The sequence below is a fragment of the Phasianus colchicus genome, chromosome 23 (genome assembly GCF_987193195.1).
Source record: "Phasianus colchicus chromosome 23, bPhaCol1.hap1.1, whole genome shotgun sequence".
Lineage (NCBI taxonomy): Eukaryota > Metazoa > Chordata > Aves > Galliformes > Phasianidae > Phasianus > Phasianus colchicus.
In genome coordinates this window covers 4,595,129-4,616,218 of record NC_143458.1, presented here as the reverse complement: position 1 = coordinate 4,616,218, position 21,090 = coordinate 4,595,129, and the positions used below count along the sequence as shown (strand labels likewise).

General features: G+C 46.1%; 1 protein-coding gene across 2 annotated transcripts; it reads left to right on the top strand.

Annotated features, from left to right (window-relative positions):
* Positions 1-10: 10 nt before the first annotated feature.
* On the top strand, positions 11-21,031 carry LOC116233085 (beta-galactosidase-1-like protein 2). Of its 2 annotated transcripts, XM_090123533.1 has the most exons (20): positions 24-143; positions 1,796-1,855; positions 2,607-2,804; positions 3,264-3,332; positions 3,640-3,735; positions 5,123-5,231; positions 5,475-5,567; positions 7,874-7,955; positions 10,448-10,512; positions 12,884-12,968; positions 13,969-14,106; positions 14,432-14,512; positions 15,009-15,115; positions 15,500-15,646; positions 16,038-16,109; positions 16,619-16,697; positions 17,916-18,003; positions 19,164-19,278; positions 19,785-19,901; positions 20,367-21,031. In XM_090123533.1, exons 1-20 carry the CDS (start codon positions 61-63, stop codon positions 20,451-20,453), a joined length of 1,971 nt encoding a protein of 656 aa, XP_089979659.1. In that variant the 5' UTR covers positions 24-60; the 3' UTR covers positions 20,454-21,031. The 2 variants fall into 2 exon arrangements, with proteins under 2 accessions (XP_031455645.1, XP_089979659.1); XM_031599785.2 differs by lacking the exon at positions 1,796-1,855 and having other exon boundaries at positions 11-143.
* The last annotated feature ends 59 nt before the right edge of the window (positions 21,032-21,090 follow it).

Here is a 21,090-nt window from a genome sequence, read left to right as displayed (position 1 = left end):
GCGGCGGCGGCGGCGCTGGTGGCGGTGCGGTGCGGCGCGGCGGGGCCGCGGGCGGCCGCCATGTGGCCGTGCGGAGGGCGGCGGCAGCGGCGGTTCGGTGGCGTCGCGCTGCTCCTCCTCGTGCTGTGGCTGCTGGCACGCAGGTGAGAGCCGCCGCGGCCCCGCCGCTCAATCGGTGCTGGGGGCCGGGGGAAGCGGGCTTGGGGGCGGGCGGGGCCGAGAAAAGAGGATTTAGGTAAAAAAAAAATAGTACTAATAATTAAAAATCGTCAATTTCTTTCAATATGGGGGAGCTGCGCCCAAACCGTGCGACGGCCCCGGGCTCGGGGCCACCTGCGGCCGTGCTGAGCGCACCTGAACCCGCAGGAGCTGCTGATGGGCGCAGCGCGTGTGAACTTTGTGCAGCACGGGAATGAATTGGCCGCTGCTTTATGGGCGCTCAGGGGCGGGGGAATCAAACGAACGTCTCTGGTTATCGCAGTGCACATCGGCGGTTAGGTGCTCGCCCAGTGGAACGGGATTTAAATAAACACGGCGGTAAAATGCTAACTATTTCTTGCCTGCTGTAAAAGCGCTGGGTGCAGAAGGCGTGCCGCGGTGGGGCGAGCCGCCCGTTGACCTCATGCGTTGCATCAGAGTGCATCAGATCCGATGGATCGGACCTCTGCGCATCGATCCGAGCGCCCTGCCGGCCGTCGTCTGCCTGGCCACGTGCGTGCGTGTCATTGCAAAGCGGTGGCGGTGGGAGCATCGGGCGTCTGGCTTCACCGAGAGTGAATCCATTGAAAGCCGTCGGTTGGCACGGAGCGCTGCCCCGTGGCTCAGCTCACCTGAAAGTAAAGCGCTGTGCAGTGCGCTGCTGGTCACTGCGGTGTGGGCACGAGAAGGCAGCTGGAAGCTTTCACTTTTGTGAGGTCAAAAGAAGCCTGAAATAAACAACAAATTCTTCTTGGGTAGCTCTAAGCAGGGCTTAGGGATTAGCTGTAAAGTCCTTTGTCCTCTGAAGCGCATCCTTTAGTGTTGCCAAAGACAGCTCGTAGCTCTCATAGCCCTTTATTCCCCACTTCTGACTTTCTTTTCCATCGTTCTCCCCATTCTGAGTGCGTGGTGTAGGGCGATAGCAAAGCTCCATCACACCTGGGGTGCAGGGAGGACCTCAGCCCTCCCAACCCTCTTTGGTGCCAAAAGCTGCTGGAGCTGGGAGGTGGGAAACTTGGAGGGGACTTTTCAGTCAAGTTCTGGCCAGGATTAAGAAGATGAGCTTAAGTGATTAGTTTATTTTTATCTGGCCACGTATGCTTCCTAAGCACCGTGTTCCTTCTGCCTCCAGTGACACTGTTTGCATCAGTGCTGTGTGCAGGTGTAATTCAGGGCTTTGTCTGGCTCAGGAACAGATTTGAAATGTACTTTTTTCCAAAATTGGAGCTTTGCATCACCTGAGCTTCTGAGCTTCCTGCCTCAGGCTCTCCCAACCAATTCCTCAGGGCAGTGCTGCTGCTCCCCAGCCTTAAGTCATCATTCTGTGGCTATGCTCAACTTCTGGTGGTGGGCATTTTTGATCCCTTTCCTATCCAGGCAGTCATCCTTTAGATACGACTGCCATTCATTTCATACTGATTTCTTCTTCTTTGCAGCTGTGCTGTCTTCATAAAAGTTCTGCTGTTCCTGTACCACCTTCTGAATGGGATACATTACTTTGTCTTTGCTCAACGCCATTTTCTGTAAATGATTTGATAAATGCACAAGTATTCATTGACTGAGGGCAGTGAATTCTAACCTAGACTTGCTTTTCCAGGTATTACCCATGCCTGCCGCCTGTTGTTTCAGAGCCCTGTGAGAATGCTGTTGTACACAGGTACTCTGTGCTTGCCAGCCAGCCCTGCCATGTGTGGGAAGCCCTAGATTTAGTTCCTGGTAGTGTCCCTGTCTCATGCTGGAGGACAGGTAATGGCTGCAGGCTCCTGGGCAGTAATCCCTGTAGGCTGTGAGCTCTGAAAGCCTTTACCCTCTGCTAACACCCGCTCTGCACTTAGTATAGAACACAGCCAGAGGCTGGGGCATTTCCCTCTCCAAATGTGACATTTCTCTGAAATGTGTGGGTCGCTGTTTTATTGAGACTGGAATTCATTTCTTGCATCTGGCTGTGATGATGTCTCAGTGGAACAAGCTACTATTGTCCAGCTCTGTTGTGTATTCATTTGTGGAACTGGGGTGGTCTGATGGAGACACTGTAGCTGCTTTGGGTCTGGACTAGCTGATAAGAATGTTTTTTTTGATTCAACCAAAATGAACTGGGGAGCAGTGCAAGGCAATAGGAGGTAGTTCCCTGCATGCAGGAACTGACCTGAATGGAGCTGTGATACGAGCATTCCAGATGGTAAGTGCTTTGGAACCCGACATCTCATTTGGTCTGGTTCTTCATGAAGGAATTGCTGTAAGCAGGAATGCAAGTGGACGTAAGCTTGCGATGGCAGCGGATGCAGTCATTCCTGAGTGATGAACTGAATCTCTCTTTAAACTGAGGGGGTGACACGACGAATCCCTTGTAGGAGGACGTGCTCCTTTGCTGCAGGCTGGCTGCTCACCTTTCCCCTTTTCTCTTGCAGGTTTAACTGGAGTGAGCTGGTCCCACTGCGGCTGTGGGGCAGGACGCTGGGGCTGCAGACTGAGCACTCACAGTTCCTGTTGGAGGGAATGCCTTTCCGTATCTTCGGAGGTTCGATGCATTATTTCCGAGTCCCCAGGGAGTACTGGGAAGATCGCATGCTCAAGATGAAGGCGTGTGGCTTGAACACCCTCACAACGTGAGTGTGCTCTCTCCTATCCCTGGGATATGTGCCTACAGCCCTGATGGCTGCTGGGGACATGGTGGCACGTGGTGATGCCTGCTGGTACTTGTTATGGCAAAAGATGAGTTTCTTGTCCTGCCAGCCCCTTTAGCATCTGTCTGTGGTTTACACAGCTGCGGTGCCTTCAAATTTAGATCGTCACTTAAATATAGACAGTGATTGCTATTCCTCTTCACTGGTCTCACCGTGTTTGATGGTCTTGAGAAACTCAGGTACTGCAGAGTACAGGAAAAGAGTGCAGCAAGGAAGGGGCTCGTGAGAGAAAGGAAAGAGGCACAGATAATATTTAAGTGGGGACTTTGTAATGTGTGCATTCTGTAATCCCTGAATCTGTTACTAAGAAATGGAGCGCACAGCTTTTTTTTTCTGTGCTTCACAGCACTTTGTTGTCACTGCCTTGACTTTGCCTTTCAGGTATGTACCGTGGAACCTTCATGAACAAACACGAGGGAAGTTTGACTTCAGTGAGAACCTGGATCTAGAGTATGTGGTGCAAATGTTGTCATTAAATACTGTGGGGAAGGGGGTGCGTGTTGGTTCTGGGTGAAGATAGCATTTCCAGCTTCTGAAGCAAAGCCTTGCCTTGGTCTGGTGATGGAGACCCTCACTTCTCCCCCTGCTTCCCAGAGCCCTGGGAGCTTACAAGTTTAGCATCAATGCAGTGTAATTATTTCACCTAGCAATTCCTTTCTGATTCTGGTACTTAAATTCTCATGGTGATTGGTGTATTAGGAGCACGTGGAGTTGGGATGCTGCAGTCAGACAGTAATCATAGTGTCTGCATCTCTAGGGCCTTCCTTTCCCTGGCAGCTAAAAATGGGCTGTGGGTGATTCTGCGTCCTGGACCTTACATCTGCTCAGAGTGGGACCTCGGTGGCCTGCCCAGGTAAGTGCAGGTGAATATTCATGTTGTTGTTGAGCTCTGCTGTGGAATACAGATAGTAAGCCTGGAAACGTAATCCTTTTATTTTGTTTTTTGGTGGGGGGAGGAATTATGTTGTTAAACAATAGTTGTTATGACATAATGGTCACAGCAAGAAAACAGAATTGAGGAAACTTGTCTTCACTGCTGTTGCAACTTGACTGTCTTCATAATACAATCAGTAGCATCTGCAGCTTGATGCAAGGATTCGTTTCATCTCAGGTCCATTTTAAAAGTCCTGCTGGAACATATGTGTCATCTGACTGGCAGTGATAAAGTCCTAAAGTCCTATAGCTTCTGCAAACTCCTGCTGTGTTTTCTCCTAAAGCACACTGCTTGTTGGTAGGAGCCTTTGGGAGCTGAGCTGAGTACATCAGTACTGAGGCTTGCTCGGTCACTGGATCCCAGTGGAACCAGTGCCTGGTTACATGCCACTTGTTTTCCTTCAGTAGAGACACGTGACGAAACTTGGGGATTATTTCTTTCAGTCTTTTATTTATTTATCTTTCCAAAATGCCTTTTGTATCCCACACGGTTCAGGTACAGAACTTTGAAGGTGATTTTTGTGAGCTCACTGAGCTGGATGTCTTTCCAACCTCTGAAAGCAGAACTCGCTGATGCCTTTTGCAGAGGCAGGGGAAGTGCAGTCTTACTCTGCTTATATTGTTACAACAGTACGTGGTTTTGCTCTTAGACTGCCTGTTTCTGTGTTAACCCCCAAACAGCCAACTAGATCTTGTAAATCAGCAGAAGAGACCATGGGAACAATTACTGGAACCGCTGATTTGAATGATGATTGGGGTTTTATGAGAGAGCACTTAGCTGTAGGGTGCCCTTGGGGATGCAGGGAATTCTGGAGTAACCTTAGAGTGATAAGCTTACCCTTTTGTACTTGTTTGCTCTTGAATAATCCCCTCTATAGTTATCACTTATGCTGTTGCAAGTAGCACACGAAGAGCAGGCAGGATTGTTTTGCCTTCTGTGTTATCTGCATACAAGCGTCTGCTGCAGCAACTTTGTTTCTGCAGTCCTGTTTCTGAAGTTAAAAGCAGCCACCATAACTTAACATTCAGGTTTTAGCTTGTGTGCAAGTAGAAAAACGTCCTTTGCCTTGCAATCTGAGTGTGTTTTGATTGGGCAGAGGGCTTAAGAGAGAGCAGAGTTGAGCACAGATTACGTCATTGGTGACTCCCTGTGTCGTCCACACCTGCACTGAGAGCTTAGCCAAGTGACACAGGAGGATCAGTTATTCCTGCCCAAATGTGGCTTGCTTTCAGTGAGTGGTGTTTCCTCTAGCAGCCTGGACTTGACATGAGGCTTTAACAGATCCTGTTTGCTGTTTTTTTCGTAGTTGGCTGCTGCAGGACCCAGAGATGCAGCTGAGAACAACATACAAGGGCTTCACAGAGGCAGTGGATGCCTATTTTGATCATCTCATGCCTATCGTAGTCCCTCTTCAGGCAAGTGCAATCCATTGCCCCTCTGTGCACAGATGAGTGTTGGTCTGTGTAACAGCAGCAGGTCGAAGCAGTGACAAACCACTGTTGGCTATAGTTGCCCACGTCAGCTCTGCAGTGTGAGATGTTTGGTTGTGCTGGGAGGGTTGTGCAGATCCGTGCATCTTTTCTGTAAGCCAGCACTGCTGTGATTTTGCTCCTTCTGATTAGAAATCACAGTGAACATCTCCCTTTTGTTTCCAACAGTACAAGAGAGGAGGTCCCATCATTGCAGTGCAAGTGGAGAATGAATATGGTTCCTATGCCAAAGACCCAAACTACATGGCCTATGTGAAAATGGTAATGTTGGCACATTTACTTGTTTCTGTGGTGAGTCCCAGTCAAACCACCTTCCTTGCAGTACTTTCTTCTGAGTAAATTTGACCATGGCTTTGGGAAGCCTTGAAAGCATCCATGCTAAATTCAGCTGGATTTTCCATGGTACTTCTTTTGGTTACACCTCTCACTGCTGGCAGTCTGAGTTCCTGTGTATTCAAGAGAAGAAGGTAACAGAGAAATGGAGAAGTGGCCATCATTCATAGCTGGCCTTGAAGAAGCTGTCTCCTGCTAATCCTGCTTTGCTTCTCTTGAACAGCATTACAAAGGGTTTCTCCATTCCTAATCTTGTGTAATCTGAGGTTCAGCATCAGGAAGGTTGATTTACCCAAAGGAAGGTTAATTTACCTAACGTCTCCCTTACCCTTGTCAGTTGGAATGGACTGCTCCCTGCCTCCAGGCTATGTGGTGAAGTTGGCCAGTACCCAAGGAAGAAAATCTAACATGAGTCAGACCTGCTCACTCTTCCCCAGTACAATAGCAAGGCAGGAAGTAACAAGATCAGCAGTCTGTCTTACCAAGCTTGTTTCTTGTTTGCTTTTCATTGAATACCTGAAGCGTTACAGTAGAGAGGTTGTACATCCTATGAACTGTGTGTTCTCAGCATTATCAGGTCTTTTTGTGACCCTGTGGGTGTGCAGGTGTTACCCTCAGTGCCTTGAGGTTGGTTCTGGTGCAGGTCATCTCATTGTTCCAAGAATATGGAGGCTCTTGAATCAAGGCAGGAGTCCTGATCTGCCCTGCTTCTGACTAACTCTACCTCCTGGAGTGATTTCATACTGCTTGGAAAGATATATAGCAAGTATGCATACAAGTATGTTAAGGTTGGGTGCTGACCTGAACTGATAAAGTCAAGATTGCCTCTTTTATCTGCATAGTTTTGTTCCTTGTTTCCCATGTCCCGTGACAAGCATGTGGGTAAGTGGCTTTCAGGGCCCCAGATGAATGGGGCACAGAAATTGTTGTGTCTGAACAACGTGCCAGCTCCATTCTTACTTTTCTGTATCTCAGTGATGAAAGAGCTTGTGATGTTCCATAGACTTGTCGGAACAGATAACGTTTCCTCACCAGGCCTGTGGGTGTATTTTTATGGTGCTGCTTTGTTGTATGCTAGAATTGTGTACAGCTTACAGCTGAGGAAGTGCAGTGCTTCCAGAAGAAGCCGTGGGAAAGCTGGATGTGCAGGGCTTCCTTGGATTGGAGTGGGGTCTGTGGTGCTTTGGGCAACAGCAGCAAGTAGATCACACCTGCACTTAGCATGCAATGCAATTCACACACAGCCTGAAAACCTGTCCTCCTCTCACTCTGCTGGGCCATCTCAGGCCATGAGAGGGTTTGCTGGCAGTGACCTGGGGTTAGCTGAGCACACACCTGTGTCTGCCTCAGACATTGCTGCTATTCCTGGATTCTGTGCTGCGCACTGAAGTCCTGCAGTGCATTTCAATGCCTTCCAGCTCTGCTGTTTCCCAGTGCTGCATTTCCATTTTCAATGGAAAATATATTTTAAAAGGAAGAGACTTAGCTCTAAAGGCTTAAAGAGTTATCTTAAAACTTACTAGAAATTCCAGTTCTGTTATCACATCCCAGCATCCGTTTGGGTATTGATGCTGTGATGCCAGATCGATAAACTAAACACGTTTTTTCCACTCTGAATTGAATTTGTCATCTCTAACATAGATTGTGTGTGATGCTCAGGTGTCCTCTGCACAGTGTGTGTGGGTGTGTGCAACGTGCAGAAGGCTGTTTAAATGAACAGCAGATAGTAACGAGTTGGCACACGTGCTGTGGGTGCTTGTATCACCATTTTGCAGTTCGTGGTTTGGTATTAAGGAGGGTGAAGGCATGTGTTCAAAGCTACTTGGAGCTGCTGGAGTCCCTCTGACTGCAGCTGTACTGAGAAGAGGGGTTAAGTTGCTTCTAGCTGTTCCTAATCCCTCTTTCAAACATCGGCTGCAGTGTGAAGGGACAAGTGTGAGAGAACACTCCTCGTGGGAATAGCATACGTGTGCATGCATTTTAACAAAGCTGGGAGTGCCACTGCACACAGCACTCTGTGGTACTGAGGAACCCATCAATTCTTTCAGGCGTGACTATCCAAGAACCCCAGCTGTCCTGTGATGGATATGCTCACTGGCAAACGGGCATTTTTCTCCTATTAGTTATTATTGTTAGACAAAGAGATGGTGACATCGTGCTTTAACACTGCAATATCCTGACAAATACAGAGCTCAGGCTGGTTAACACAGTGGTTTTTCCTCTTTTTAATGCAGGCTCTGTTAAGCAGGGGGATTGTGGAGCTGCTGATGACCTCGGACAACAAGAATGGGTTATCATTTGGCTTAGTGGAAGGAGGTGAGCGCTCTTGGGAGAAGCAGGTGAGGCTGTTCCTTGGGACAGCGGATAAAATTGAATGAAATTGCATTGAGTGAGAGTGGCTGCTTTGTGGCTGTGGCCGGAGCTCAGCCCTGGGTGGCTGCAAACATGCAGAACAACAGCAGTCCCTTCTCAGAAAGGTTTATTTCCCAGTGCACGGTGTAGCAGTGATTGCAGGGTTGCCCCACACGGAGGCAGCCTCTCTGCTTTTGAGGGTTCTGAATAGGTGCAGATGAAACACCTCGCTGCTCCTGTGTCACACCAGGCAGTGCTATTCCCTGTGAGGTTAGGCACGAGATGGCTGTGTTCAGACTAAAGGGCTGAAAACAGTACTTCTTATTGCTTTGTTTGAATATATACTAAATGAGCATCTCAGCAATTATTACTGCTATTAATTATTCCTAAGGTACCTCCTTTGCAGTTCAAAATGGAAGAAAAAAAGTGCTTCACAGCCCACATTGCAAAATGTAACTTCCTGGAAGCTCAGCAGCACTCTGTGGGGTAGCAGTGTGTTCTCAGTGAGTGTGCAAAAGGATGTCCATTTTGTATTTTCCTTTTAAAAAAGGTGATTTAGAAAGTGTATGAAATGCTGCTTAGTGCCTTTCCTGCTTTCTAGTATGGAAAAAGCAGAGGCACAGTTGTTGGAGCTGCACTGTGCCCTAACTCAAAGTGCTTGGGATGCAGTGTGACACTGATTTTCAGATTTCCAGATCCAGTTGAGCTGTGATTGATGAGCCTGCTTGGCCTGCAGACCCCCCCACCCCTCCTGTGTGCAGCCTTTGAGTACTTCCATCATCTCATCTCAGGCCTGGAAATGATTAAAGAGATCTTCTACATCTTTTTTTTTTTTCCCCCCTTTCTCTTGTTTTAATATGGACATACAAAAGGGACAAATCCAGCTCAGCAGTCTGTGAGCTCTCAGCAGTGCTCTCACAGTGCTTTGATTCTTTTGGAGCACAGCAGTTTCTGGCTGTGACCACATAGGGTCACCCTCTCACTGCTGTCCAGGAGATGTGGAACACCCCATCCAGCCTCAGCATCTTCTGCAGGAGTGTTTCCAGCTCCGAGCTCCATCATGCTCAGAGTTCCCTTTTCCAGCATGTTGCACACTGAGAGCTCTTTAATTCCTCTGTAGGCACAGTGAGTGACAAGAAACCCGTGCCATACAGCTCTGGTTCCCATCTGGGCACTGATGGGCACCAAAATAAAGCTCCAGGTTCCCTCCAGGCCAAAGATAAAGCACCATGATGGAAAGCTGTGTGTATGGGAACGTTGCCTACTGTGGAAAGTTTGAGTAAGGTTTTGGGCCTGGTTCTCCATCCCTGTCCAGTGTTGAATGGTGTGCTGTTGATCTGCACAAGGAGCAGAATTATGCGTTTTTGCCTTCAGGATCACAAACTAATGTATCACATTAAGGCTAAATCTACGTTTTGTTTTGTTCTCCTGCTGTGTTTGCCTGTGCTAAATTCTTCAGCTCAGCACACTATATAGATCAGCCCATTAGGTTCAGGTATATATAGAGAGAAGCTTTTGCTTGTGTAAGTATTCTGTTTGAAGTGCTCTGTCTGACACAACTGGGGCTGGATCCCATGCCAGCTCTTTTGTAAGAAGTCACTTTTTACAAGAGAATCACACTACTGCTTCTGCAGTTTCAAAGTTTTTTGGGGAAAATGGAGTGATTGAGGTCTAGAAGAAATCTGAATAGGTGCAGATGAAACACCTCACTGCTCCTGTGTCACACCAGGCAGTGCTATTCCCAGTGAGGTCAGGCACATGTTTCCATCAGATTAAAGGGCTGAAAATAGTACTTCTTATTGCTTTGTTTGAATATATGCTAAATGAGCATCTCAGCAAATGAAAACGATTCTAGCATCTGTTAGAGGCTGGGACACTGACAGCAGGTTGCTGTGTTGTAATACATCAGCTTCTGCAGCCAGCTCTTCCCTCTGCCTTTTGCAGCATGCAGCACTGCTGGCTCCCCTGTGCTGCACGGGGCAGGAGCACAGAGTCATCTTCCAATCACAGTTTCTGCCTGGTTCACTCACACTGCAGTCCCTCTCCCCATCCCCACAGACATCACAAGCAGTGAGATTGCCTGGGTAGACACTCCTGCAGCTAAAGCCTGGGAGGTTGGTGTGGCATCCAGAGATGACATTCTAATAATAAGTTTGCCTTTATGTGGTGCTTTTTATCTGAGGATCTCCAGGTGCTTTACAGCCTCTAATTAAAGCTGATGAGGTGCTCTGATGCTCTCTTTCTAGTAGCTCTGAATGCTGTGACTGAGAACACAACCTGCAGGTATTCCACTGTTGCTGTGGTCCTCTCAGGTCCCACATGCTCAATTTGGACTTTGATGGGAAATTCTTGGGGAGGTGGTTCAGGAGATATTCCAGTTCTGATGCATGAGCCTATGCATGAGAGTGTTTTGCAGGCATCTAAATTAGTAACAGCTTTTTCTTTTTTTTTGACAGCATTGGCCACTGTTAACTTTCAGAAGTTGGAACCTGGTGTACTGAAATACCTGGACACAGTACAGGTAAGATGCAGAAAGACTCTGTCTAAGTTTCACAGGACAGCTTTATCTCAACAGAAAATTAGTGCTCCTTCTGTTGGAAGACAATATTCTTTGGGAGGATAGTTGCAGTTTTTGTTACCCTTTGGGTACAAGCAGCAAGCCCATTATTACTTGGGCTTTAATGACAATTAGATCCACAAAAGGGTCCTACATAACAAATTAGAAGGTATAGGAGGGCAACTAGTCCAGCTCCTAGAATATGGCACAATTGCACCCACTGCTATGAAACAACAGGGCACTGACATCTGGTGATGGATGTGATTTGTCACAAAGCCACGAGCTGCAATAAACTGAATTATTTCTCTTTCCTTGGTTGAATTTGTAGCTCTGCCTGCGTAGATCTTTAGTGCCTAACAGATTTGAGTGCCTAGTAATTCTTTTCTGAATATTCACTGATTGATTAAATAATTAAAATGAGCACGCTTTGGCAGCAGAAGGTGCTCTCCATGAGGCTGTTTGGCAAACATGTTTTCTGTAGTGACAGTGCAGTGTGTACCAGTGGGAAGGACAAAGGACCATCCAAAGCACAAAGCTGGTGGAGCTGTGTGGTCCCTGCCTAACTTGCCTAACAAGAGCTTCTGTGGATGTTATTATATGTGTGATCCCCAGGAAAAGTAACTGTCAAACGTTCAGCTGCGTTGCTTTCTCTAATGCTCACTTTCATTGCTTACTCCACTTTGAAGTGTTGCTACCAATAGCATCCTACTTTGCAGTTGCCCTCCCTCCAGAAGGTCACTGCTCTTTTTCCCAGGCTCTTTTCTCCTGATGCTGTGCATTCCCTCAGGAGTCAGTTTGAAGGCTGTGGTCTTCAGATGCTAAGTTCCCAGCAGCACCTTCCAGCAGTGCAGTGCCCTTGCAGCCCTCCGAGCAGCCCAGCCTACTTGGCATTTAATGTTTGCTGCAGAAATGCATTCACACAGAGTGTATTGCTTGAGCATCTCTAATTCCCTGCGCTGTCAGAGATGTGAATCAGTGTGAAAAAAGAGGTAGGGAATTGCCTAATGAGCATTTGATGCAGAAAGGATCTTGTGTGATGCTGGGGTAGCAAGGCAAGAGCAAATTTTGATTTTTAGTGACAGGTTCTTTCTTTCCTTGCATCCTCTGTCCTCTTCTCTCCCTATTGCTCTGTGTGCTCCAGATGTCAGCCTGGGAAGTTCTGAACAGCTGACATGTGCCCCTGGCCACGATCGATTCTATTCTGATCTCTTCCCCTGGCTTTTGCTCAGTCTGTGAAATGCAGCCCTGCTGTTGGCGTGCTGAGAGCTGAATCCCATCACTAACTTTTTTGTCTTGTTCAGACAAAAGAGATTCTGCTTCATGTGCTTCTGCTTTCTTCAGGTCCAGGAAAATTCCACCACACACAGCAAATGAACAGAGGGCACCTTTCACACAAACTGAACACATACATAAAACACAGTCCAGCAAAAGCAGCTCCTCCATTGCCACACTTACTAATTAGAAGACAGGCAGCCTGTCATTCATATTCATAAGGAATGTGAGGCTGTTACCTTTTCCTTGTCATGATCTCTTATTCCAGAAGTCAGTAGAACTTCTTTGACTTGTTTACTGGGGATGGAGTGATTAAACATATTACTGAGAGCTGGTTTGAAGCAATTAGGTTATTACAGGCACCTGCAGTTGTTTTCTCCTAATGAAACATGAGTTTCTTTAATGCCACTTACCTTGGCTATCAGATAAAGCCCCTATCAAATAAATGACCAAATTGCCTTGACTGGAAATAAATACTGTGAGCAAGGAGTGCCAGTTGTTCTGTGCAAGGTGATGGGGCCGGGTGGAATTCTGCAGGAGCTAAGGGAGCTGGCAAGCAGTGAAGAATGGGAAGCAACTGCTCTGTGTGTAGAGCCTTTATAATGAAGACCTAATTCCTGCAAAGGCTAATTTTTTCCTGCCAACACCATATGCAGCATTAAAAAGGCATTAAGCTGCTAAGGTCTGCTGTTCCCACCTTGGCAAGCACTGGCTGCAGTGCACCTGCAAACCCTCAGCTGGCAGTGGCATAGCTGATAAGTAGACATTTATAAATGCCTATTTCTAGCAGAAGCTAAACAGTGACAGTTGGTTAGTCTTTTTTTTGCTACAGCTCTACCAAACAACAATATCCAAAACTGGTGGGTATCACCTGATGCTGTGCAGTGGTTGTTGCCTCGTGCCTCACGCTGTACTTTTCTGGGTTTTGCTGCCATTTCTAGATTGCTGGCCCACATTGTCATATTACTCACTGATTTATTTTTTTGCCCACTTGAGGAAAAAAAGGAGGGATGCATGCAAGACTCCCTTTGTTCATTTTAACTCTGTTTTTGTTTCGGTGCAGCGAGATCAGCCCAAGATGGTAATGGAGTACTGGACTGGCTGGTTTGATAACTGGGGAGGCCCTCACTATGTCTTCGATGCAGATGGTGAGCAGCACATGGTATTGCAGAGGGGGAGATTCTTCCTCTGCAAACAGTAACAGGAAAATGACAGATCTTTTTCAGATGCTCTGTCCATCTGTAATCTTTGCTGCGTGTGAATCTTTGTAAGTGACCTATGTCTGAGTGAACGGGTCACATTGCTGTGCCCTGGGTTTTCTTCAGCAGTGCTGGTAAACAGCTGCTCTTTAATTCCTATTTTTCAAAACCAGCTTTCTTTTTATTTCTCCAAGAGGGACACTCTGAGCTTGTGCAGAAAACCAGACATCTGAAGATATTAGCTATGACGTGTTCCAAGGCCTCAAGCTGCTCTGTTGATATTGAAAATGTAACAAGTGCTTTAAGTTCTCTCTTTCACCTCCTTGAGCTAATGTAAACCCTGTGAAGACTTTTATTTTGCCAAAATATCATCTTCACAGAAGTTTTCTGCACCCCTCATCATAGAAACATCATTTGTCTACTGAATGAATGTTCTGGGAACAGGGCAAACCTAAGCCTTCTGCAGTTGTGACACCTTCTGATAAGTACTCATTTTTACTGGAGTTTACAAGCTCGTTAGGAAGGAAATCTAGTACTAAAATAAATAACTCCACAACCTCAAAGGCATCTAAGACTTGTGCAAGTGTACTTTAATGCCTGTTTCATCCTCCTGCAGTTGTCTTTGTAATTGGATCGTTGCTGTGCTGAGTTTAGGAGTATGATTGAGTAGTCCTTCTGCTTAAGAGCAAAACTCCTGCCTGTGTCCATGAGTTTTACTTTTTCGCCTATAGAAGGTGAAATATTTGCATGGATTAATCTATCCCAATGTGCCAATGGATGTGCTGCCCTTATTGAGGGCTAAATGCAGATCACCATACAAATTGCTGTAATTACACAGGCATGGCTGACTGAGAAGGACCAGAATGTCTGAGTCTGCTTTGAATTAGTACAAGAGGTTTAGCCTAGCTTCTTGGTTTGTGAACTTCTTGGCATTGCCTTTCCTTTACAGAAATGGTGAATACTGTAGCAAGCATCCTCAAGTTAGGAGCATCCATCAATCTCTACATGTTTCACGGAGGCACCAACTTTGGCTTCATGAATGGTGCTTTGAAGACTGATGAATACAAGTCAGATGTCACCAGCTACGGTGAGTTCTGTCACTGCCTTGCTCATGCACCTGCTGTGAGAGTGCAGCTCAGGCTGCCCTTTGGGCTACTTAGATTTGCAGAAGCATTTTGAAATGATCAGTGCAACTCCATGGTCATGGTTAGCTGAGCTGGAACATAGCCCTGAAGCAAATGCTTATCTCAGAGGAGGCTTACTTTAATGTTTCCTGTTTGCAGACCCATTCCAGCATGTGTCACTAGGCACAGTGACACAGATCGTAGAGTACAAGTTTCCTTAACTTAATGCTAAGAGCATTGTCTTGGGCTCTCACTTCTTGAATGATGGTGCGTGTGCTTCTTTTTCAGATTACGATGCTGTGCTGACAGAAGCTGGAGACTATACATCCAAATTTTTCAAGCTCCGACAACTCTTCAGCACAATCATTGGTAATTATAAATCCTAGAGCCAAAATACTGTTGCAGTCTAGTGCACTAAATCAGAATATTCTAAACTGCTGGAGCCCTGCGGCTTTGATTGACTGTCTGGGAGCATTTTCCAAAAGATGGGAAGGAGGACCAGGGATTTTGGGTATGTGGTTTGTTATCAGCAGGCAGGTAGCACTTGGCATCATCTCACTGTACTCTGAGATGTATGGTGGCTGTTTGGAAATAAATGCAAATCTGAAGGAAACACCACTGGCTATATTATATCTTACTTGTTATGTCTTAGTGTTTGCTGTTCTGAGCCCAGACAGGTGGCAGTTGTTGCAGAATAACTGTAGTTCTTACTCAGCCCTTACACTTGTTTCACGTTTTTTGGCAGCAGGTACAGGGCTCTGTAATTCAATGGGAAGATTTATCAGAAGAGGTCTGGAGAGGCCTTAAATCTGTGTCGGCTTTTTGCATCTGAAATAGTTGCTCCATCTTTCTTTTTGCATTACAGGCCAGCCTCTTCCTCTCCCTCCCATGATCGAAAGCAAGGCGTCGTATGGTGCGATCCTGTTGCATCAATACATCTCTCTCTGGGATGTGTTACCATCACTTGTACAGGTAGTACAACCGATTTTATGCAACTCAGCATGAAAAGTCATCACCTGTTAGCAGAGAAAGATCTGGTACTGGCATGCAGGGATAAGGATGGGGCATGTTTTGTCAAGCAGACCTATTTTTTTATCTTACCCTTCTTACTGCTGCTTCTGTTCTCTTGGAATTCCAGCTTTGCAAGTCCTTGGCTCTGTTTTCTGGTATTTTGCCTTTATTGCTGTAGCTTTCATAGGGTCACAAGGTAACTCAGGTCAGAACAGATCTCTGGGAACTCCCAGAAAAGATGTGATCTGTGGCATAGTGGAACGCCTGTCTCAAATGAATTGCCTCTATGTGACCTGTTGGTGCTAAGAGAGCACTTCTGCCATTCAACATCTTTCTCCTTTGCAGCCCGTTAAATCAGAGTTTCCAGTTAACATGGAGAACCTCCAACTAAATGACAGCAGTGGGCAGTCCTATGGATATGTACTCTACGAGACTGTCATATTTGGTGGTGGACACCTGCATTCTAGAGACCATGTCCGGGACCGAGCACAGGTGAGGAGCCTGGGGCCAACTTCCCACTGATGTAAATGCTCTGATCTCAGCAGCTAGGCAGCAAATGGGCCGACCACGCAGTAAGATGTGATGGTTTTACATTAGAACTTGCTCTTTCAGTTCTCACCTAAGTGCCAACCCTTTTCATTTGGAAATCAGCTTGAGGTCTGCTAAAACTCAGAATATCTTTAAATTTTGAATGTTCTGAGAAATGTTGGTTTTGAATCTTTTTTTTTTTCCACCTAGACTGAATCAGTGAGAGAGCTGTGGACCCTAGGTTCTAATCTCCATTAGAGACAATTTTCTCCCCAAATACTGCTCTGATAACCTGCACAACACACGACTGTAATTGATGAGATGCTGCTCTTGTCTCTTGTGCTCTGTTCTGCAGGTGTTTGTTAACACCATGTATGTTGGTGAGCTGGACTACAACACGGTGGAGCTCTCCCTTCCTGAAGGACAGGTAACTTCATGGAGGTTGCACACAGAACCAAAACCTCTAATGAGATGTAGCTCCCAAGAAGGCACCTCCCACCTAATCCATTTAACTAGCTGGTATGGTACTCTGATGCAGTTGGTATGCCCTAACTAGACACCATTTCACTAGTGGAACACAGCATGATTTCACTGCCAAGTTGTTCTTGCTGTGCATAGCCCCTTGGGTAAGGTGAGCAGGCATGAATACTCAGTGCTGCTCTTGAGGCTCATGGCAAAGCTACATGCCAAAAGCCTGCACTGTGTTAAACTTCATTTCTCCATCAAACTGGTATTTAAAAATTCAACAGAAGAACAAAAAGGAAAAACCTTTATGAAGAGGCTGGGACCGTCAGTAAGCAATGAATTGCGACTGCCAAAGGTCGTGGTGCTACCTCCCCTCTTCAGCACTGCTGCTGACAATTGTTTTCCAGGCATTAGTGCTGTGCACTGCTCTGATGCTCTCCCATTTCTTCTTTGTTTCTTCTTTTTTCACAGGGATTCAGGCAGTTAAGACTCTTGGTTGAGAACCGTGGTCGTGTCAATTACGGCCTGGCGCTGAATGAGCAGCGGAAAGGTGAGCTGAGTTTGTTGTTCATGGAGCCTCTCACTGTCCGAGATGCTTCTCTGGGCTTAAGTACTGTGAAACTGACTTTCTTGTGTACTTTACGAACTGAAGACTGATGCAGCTGTGTTAGTTTTAGCCAAGGCATGAGGGAGATGGTGGGAAATGGTGTGACAGAGGGAACCTGTGAGAATTGCTGTTCATCACTCCCTGTCTGGAGTGATTGTAGATGAAAAGTATTGGCTGCTTGACAAATTGCATTAAGGCTTCTCATTTTATAGGGCAGCAGTTGAACCCAAGGCCATCACTGAATCCTACTCTGTTCGATTTTGCCAGGTGATGGAAGGGTACCCATTCTCTTGCTCTCTGAGCGTGTTACTTCACAGGGCAGGAAAGAAAAGACCTTTTCTAAGCTCTGTCCTCCTCTGGGGTTTGATATTAGAGAATCACAGCGTTTTAAAACTCACACAACGTTCAGGATATTCAGGAGGAACGAGTTACATCCTGTTGAGCAAAATTTGCTAAAACTTTCAGTCCATTACATACAATTGTGAGCTGGAAGAGGTTGAAACCTCAGGATTCTATTTTAGTGGGGAAATGTATGCAAAAAGCACACGGGAAAGAATAATGGAGTGAGGCATGTGACTGTACTAATTTTGTTATACTGCAGAGTATGTGTATAAAGCCTCTACTGCTTGGGCAGGTTCAGCTGCAACCCTGCAATTAGGGAGCTAGATTAGGGGCTAGGCTCTGTTCGCTACGTGCAGAGTATCTAACAAGGAAATGCTGGAGGAAATCATTTCTTAAAGTATCTTAAGATCTTTGGGTGAAAAACAGTGCATCAGCACTGGGTGTGAGTGCTTCCCCCTGCTAAATTTTGCTGTTCCTATTAGGGAGGTAACTGATCTACTGCTTTAACAAATCTCTACATGGGCAGCTAACGAAAAACCAACAATAACAACAAAACCCCATCTGCTGTGCGTGCCAGCAGTGTTTGCTGCTTGGAGGGTGTTTTAATGGCCTGGTGAGTTAAAGCGAAGGAGGGAGCGGAGAGGCCAAAGTATAGTAATGTTCTCCACTCAGTCTGGATGAGCAATGGGACCATATGGACTCTAATTCCATTGCAGAGCGTGGCTGCTTTCCATCTCCTGCTGTTCCTTGCATTCAGAGAGGAAAATCTATCAGTTTTAGCTGCTTTTCAACTCTTCATTACCCCCATTGCTCTTACAGGCTTAATTGGTGACATCTTCTTGAATAAAACCCCCCTGAGGAACTTCAAGATTTACAGTCTGGAGATGAAACCTGACTTCTTGAAAAGGTTTGTGGGATTTAAAAATTGTTCTTGCTCATTTGAAACCAACTGTTTAGCAGCAGTGCAGAATCTGGGAGGCAGCAGTTACATGTATAACAGAAAGGCAACGCCATGTAAAAGTAGGTGAGTAAATTTGTGCCTTGCTAAGTTCCTTGCTGATACCTTTCCCCAAAACATTTCAGACCACAGTGCTGTTTTCTCCACACAGTTTAAGGCAACAGATACCCCATAGGCTCTGACTAATGTTCCAAACAGAACATTTTGAGTTTTGTTAATGTCAGAAAATAACACATGTGTGTCCCCCAAGATAGCACAGCTCCTGCAACGTGCGTAGGAAGGAGGGAGAGGTGATGTGAAACCAAACAGGCTTTTAAAAGAGGAGAAAAGAAAAATCAACGTTTTGAAATTTTTAAGGACAATCTTAACAGGTGCTGTTAAAGGGGTCTTTCTGAGGGGTAATGTGCAAAACCCGTGACTGCAGGGTTGCTTTAGGATGTTTTCATTGGGGGACATCACAGCAAGTGAGCTGCCATGCCCAGACAACAGGCAGCTTTGCTCACACTGCAGCCATTCACTGGGAGTTGCCCAGTGGCAGCAGAGCACAATCAGCTTGCAGTGAGTGGGTAGGGAGATGTGGCACTGTGAAAGGAATTGTCATAGGCTTTCACTTGAATCATTCAGTACTGGTCGCGCTGCACTGGATCAATAAATTCCCTGAATCCAAGAGATATAGTTTGTAAAGGCTGGAAGGAGCATGTTCTGGCAGAAGTTTAAGGCTTCTGTGGGACTTTGTGCTCTGTATTGGTTGTTCTGTTTGTCCCCTGCTTCCAGAGGGCATCAGAGATGGTGAAACTCCATATTTCCTTTTCTTGCACCAAGGACTTGCATTTCAGTGGCATGGCAAGCATAGGAGAATGAAGACCAAGACATGTTCCACCTGTTCCTTTCAGCTAGGTGCTTGCTAAACAACATCACCATTTTGCAGTGTGAAAGATATTGCCTTCAGGCACTACCAGTTGGAAGCAACTCCTTCCATCAGGCATGGAAGGAAACTGCAGCCTCGTTGTATATAACAAATCCCATCCACTGCTGTAAGCAGGGCTCTGAAATGCTGTTGGAACTCAGTGCTGCCCAGCTGTTAGCTGTGCTTGGCCATTCTCTTACAGCTTGCAGCACACAACTGGATGGAGCGCAGTCCCAGATTACTTTGTTGGTCCAGCTTTTTTTCGTGGAAAGCTGCGGATAGAGCATCAACCACAGGACACTTTCCTGAAGCTACAGGCAAGTCTTTGTCTTTCCCCGCTTTCTGATTCATGAGGGTTTGCAAAAGCTGGTTAAAGAGAGCTCACAGCTCTGAGCCAGTCAAGGCCACTGCCTTGTAGTCTTTCTCTGAGCTTTGAGAAAACAAATTATTTTGATGGTGTAAAAAAATCTTCTAAAGCTGGCAGGTAATTCTGTTCAGTCTGCAGTGGCCTTAATGAGAAAACATGCAGTGCTGACGGTGCAGAGCTGCTAATGAATGGTTAGTCTTGATCACTGATAGGCGAGGGCTGTTTGTTTTCTACTTGCAGAAGAGTGATGGGCACAAAACATAAAGGAGGTGCAAATTTTATCCCCACCTCCTTGTGGTATGGGAAGAATTGCTTCTTTATAGACATGGCACAGGAAGGCAAGCAGAAAACCTGCAGAAAGTGGCTGGAAAGAGTGCAAGTGTGAAAAAGTGCAAGTGTGTTTCCTGTGGGGATGTTAAATACAGCTGCTTCACTAATTCTGTGTGCTGATTCTAGGGCTGGGAAAAAGGAGTTGTGTTTGCCAATGGTCACAACCTTGGCCGCTACTGGAAAATTGGACCTCAGGAAACACTGTACCTTCCTGGCCCTTGGTTGTGGAAAGGGAGCAATGAGGTGAGAGGCTCTGATGTCTTGTGTGTGTGTGTGTTGTTAAAGATCCTGCTCTGGGTCATGTCCCAAAGAACTACACAAATACAGTACATTAATTAGTTAGCTGCAGCTGAAAATGAGGGCAGTAGTGAAGGAAGGAGACTTAGCTCTTCAGATCTGTGAAAATGAGGGGAGGTGCTGCTCTAAAGCTAAGAATGTGGTTCTGACAGCCATTAAGACATGACAAGGATCTCAGCTAAACTTCAAAGTGCATCAAGTTCAAAATCAAGACAAAGCCGATTTGATGCTCATTCATTTTCTGCATTGTGCAGTGCTGAAGAATCAGAGTTACTGTTCCGAATCGTATTGATTGATCTCTTCTAAATGATGCTTCCTTTCTCTGCAGTGATTGTATGCCCTTTACCCTTAGAAGTTGTTAAGTAACTTAGCCTTTGTGTGAAGAGCTTTCCATGTCTCTCTCTTCTGCAGATCATCATTTTTGAGGAACGCACTGCAGGACGGATCATACAGTCTGTCGACATACCTTACTTGGGAAGGACCCAGTATGTGGACTGATGGGAGCATCTTTCCCACGTTTGGTTCATCTTGAGCACTCTTGGTTGCATGTCTGGGGACATGATGGCCCATGCACTTGGGCCTCTTAATTTCCACTAGACCCAGGTCAAGGATTTGCTCTTTGGCAGTAAGCTCAGAAGAGAGAACGGGCCCCAAAGGAACTGGAATCAGTTGTTTCATTGATTGGATGCAGAAGCTCATCTGTGTGCACTGCTGAGGAGCTGTGGCTTGGATGGCTGTGCATGATGTTATGGACAGCAGTGAATGTGAGGGAGTAACATGGTGCTGGAGGCAGGAGAGAGAGTGAACTGAACTCTGAGTCCAGCTCTCCACTGACTTTAAAATCGTGTTATGACTGACCTCTTCATTTTTATAATTAAGGAGAAACTAGTTGGTGAACATAAGTAACCAGGTGTGGAGACCCATGGTGTTGTACTTCCAGGTGGAATTTATCAATGCAGTCTGCAGAGGGGCTGCCACTGGTTCACTTGTTGGAAGCCACGTTGGTTGTCAAATGAGTTAACTGTGAGCTTTGTTCCACTGCGTTTTAATATGGAGGTTGTCTCTCTCTCAGAAAGGAGGAAAAAAAAAAGTTTTAAAAATTCACATGTGGGGGTTTTTTTTTGTTTTTTTTTCC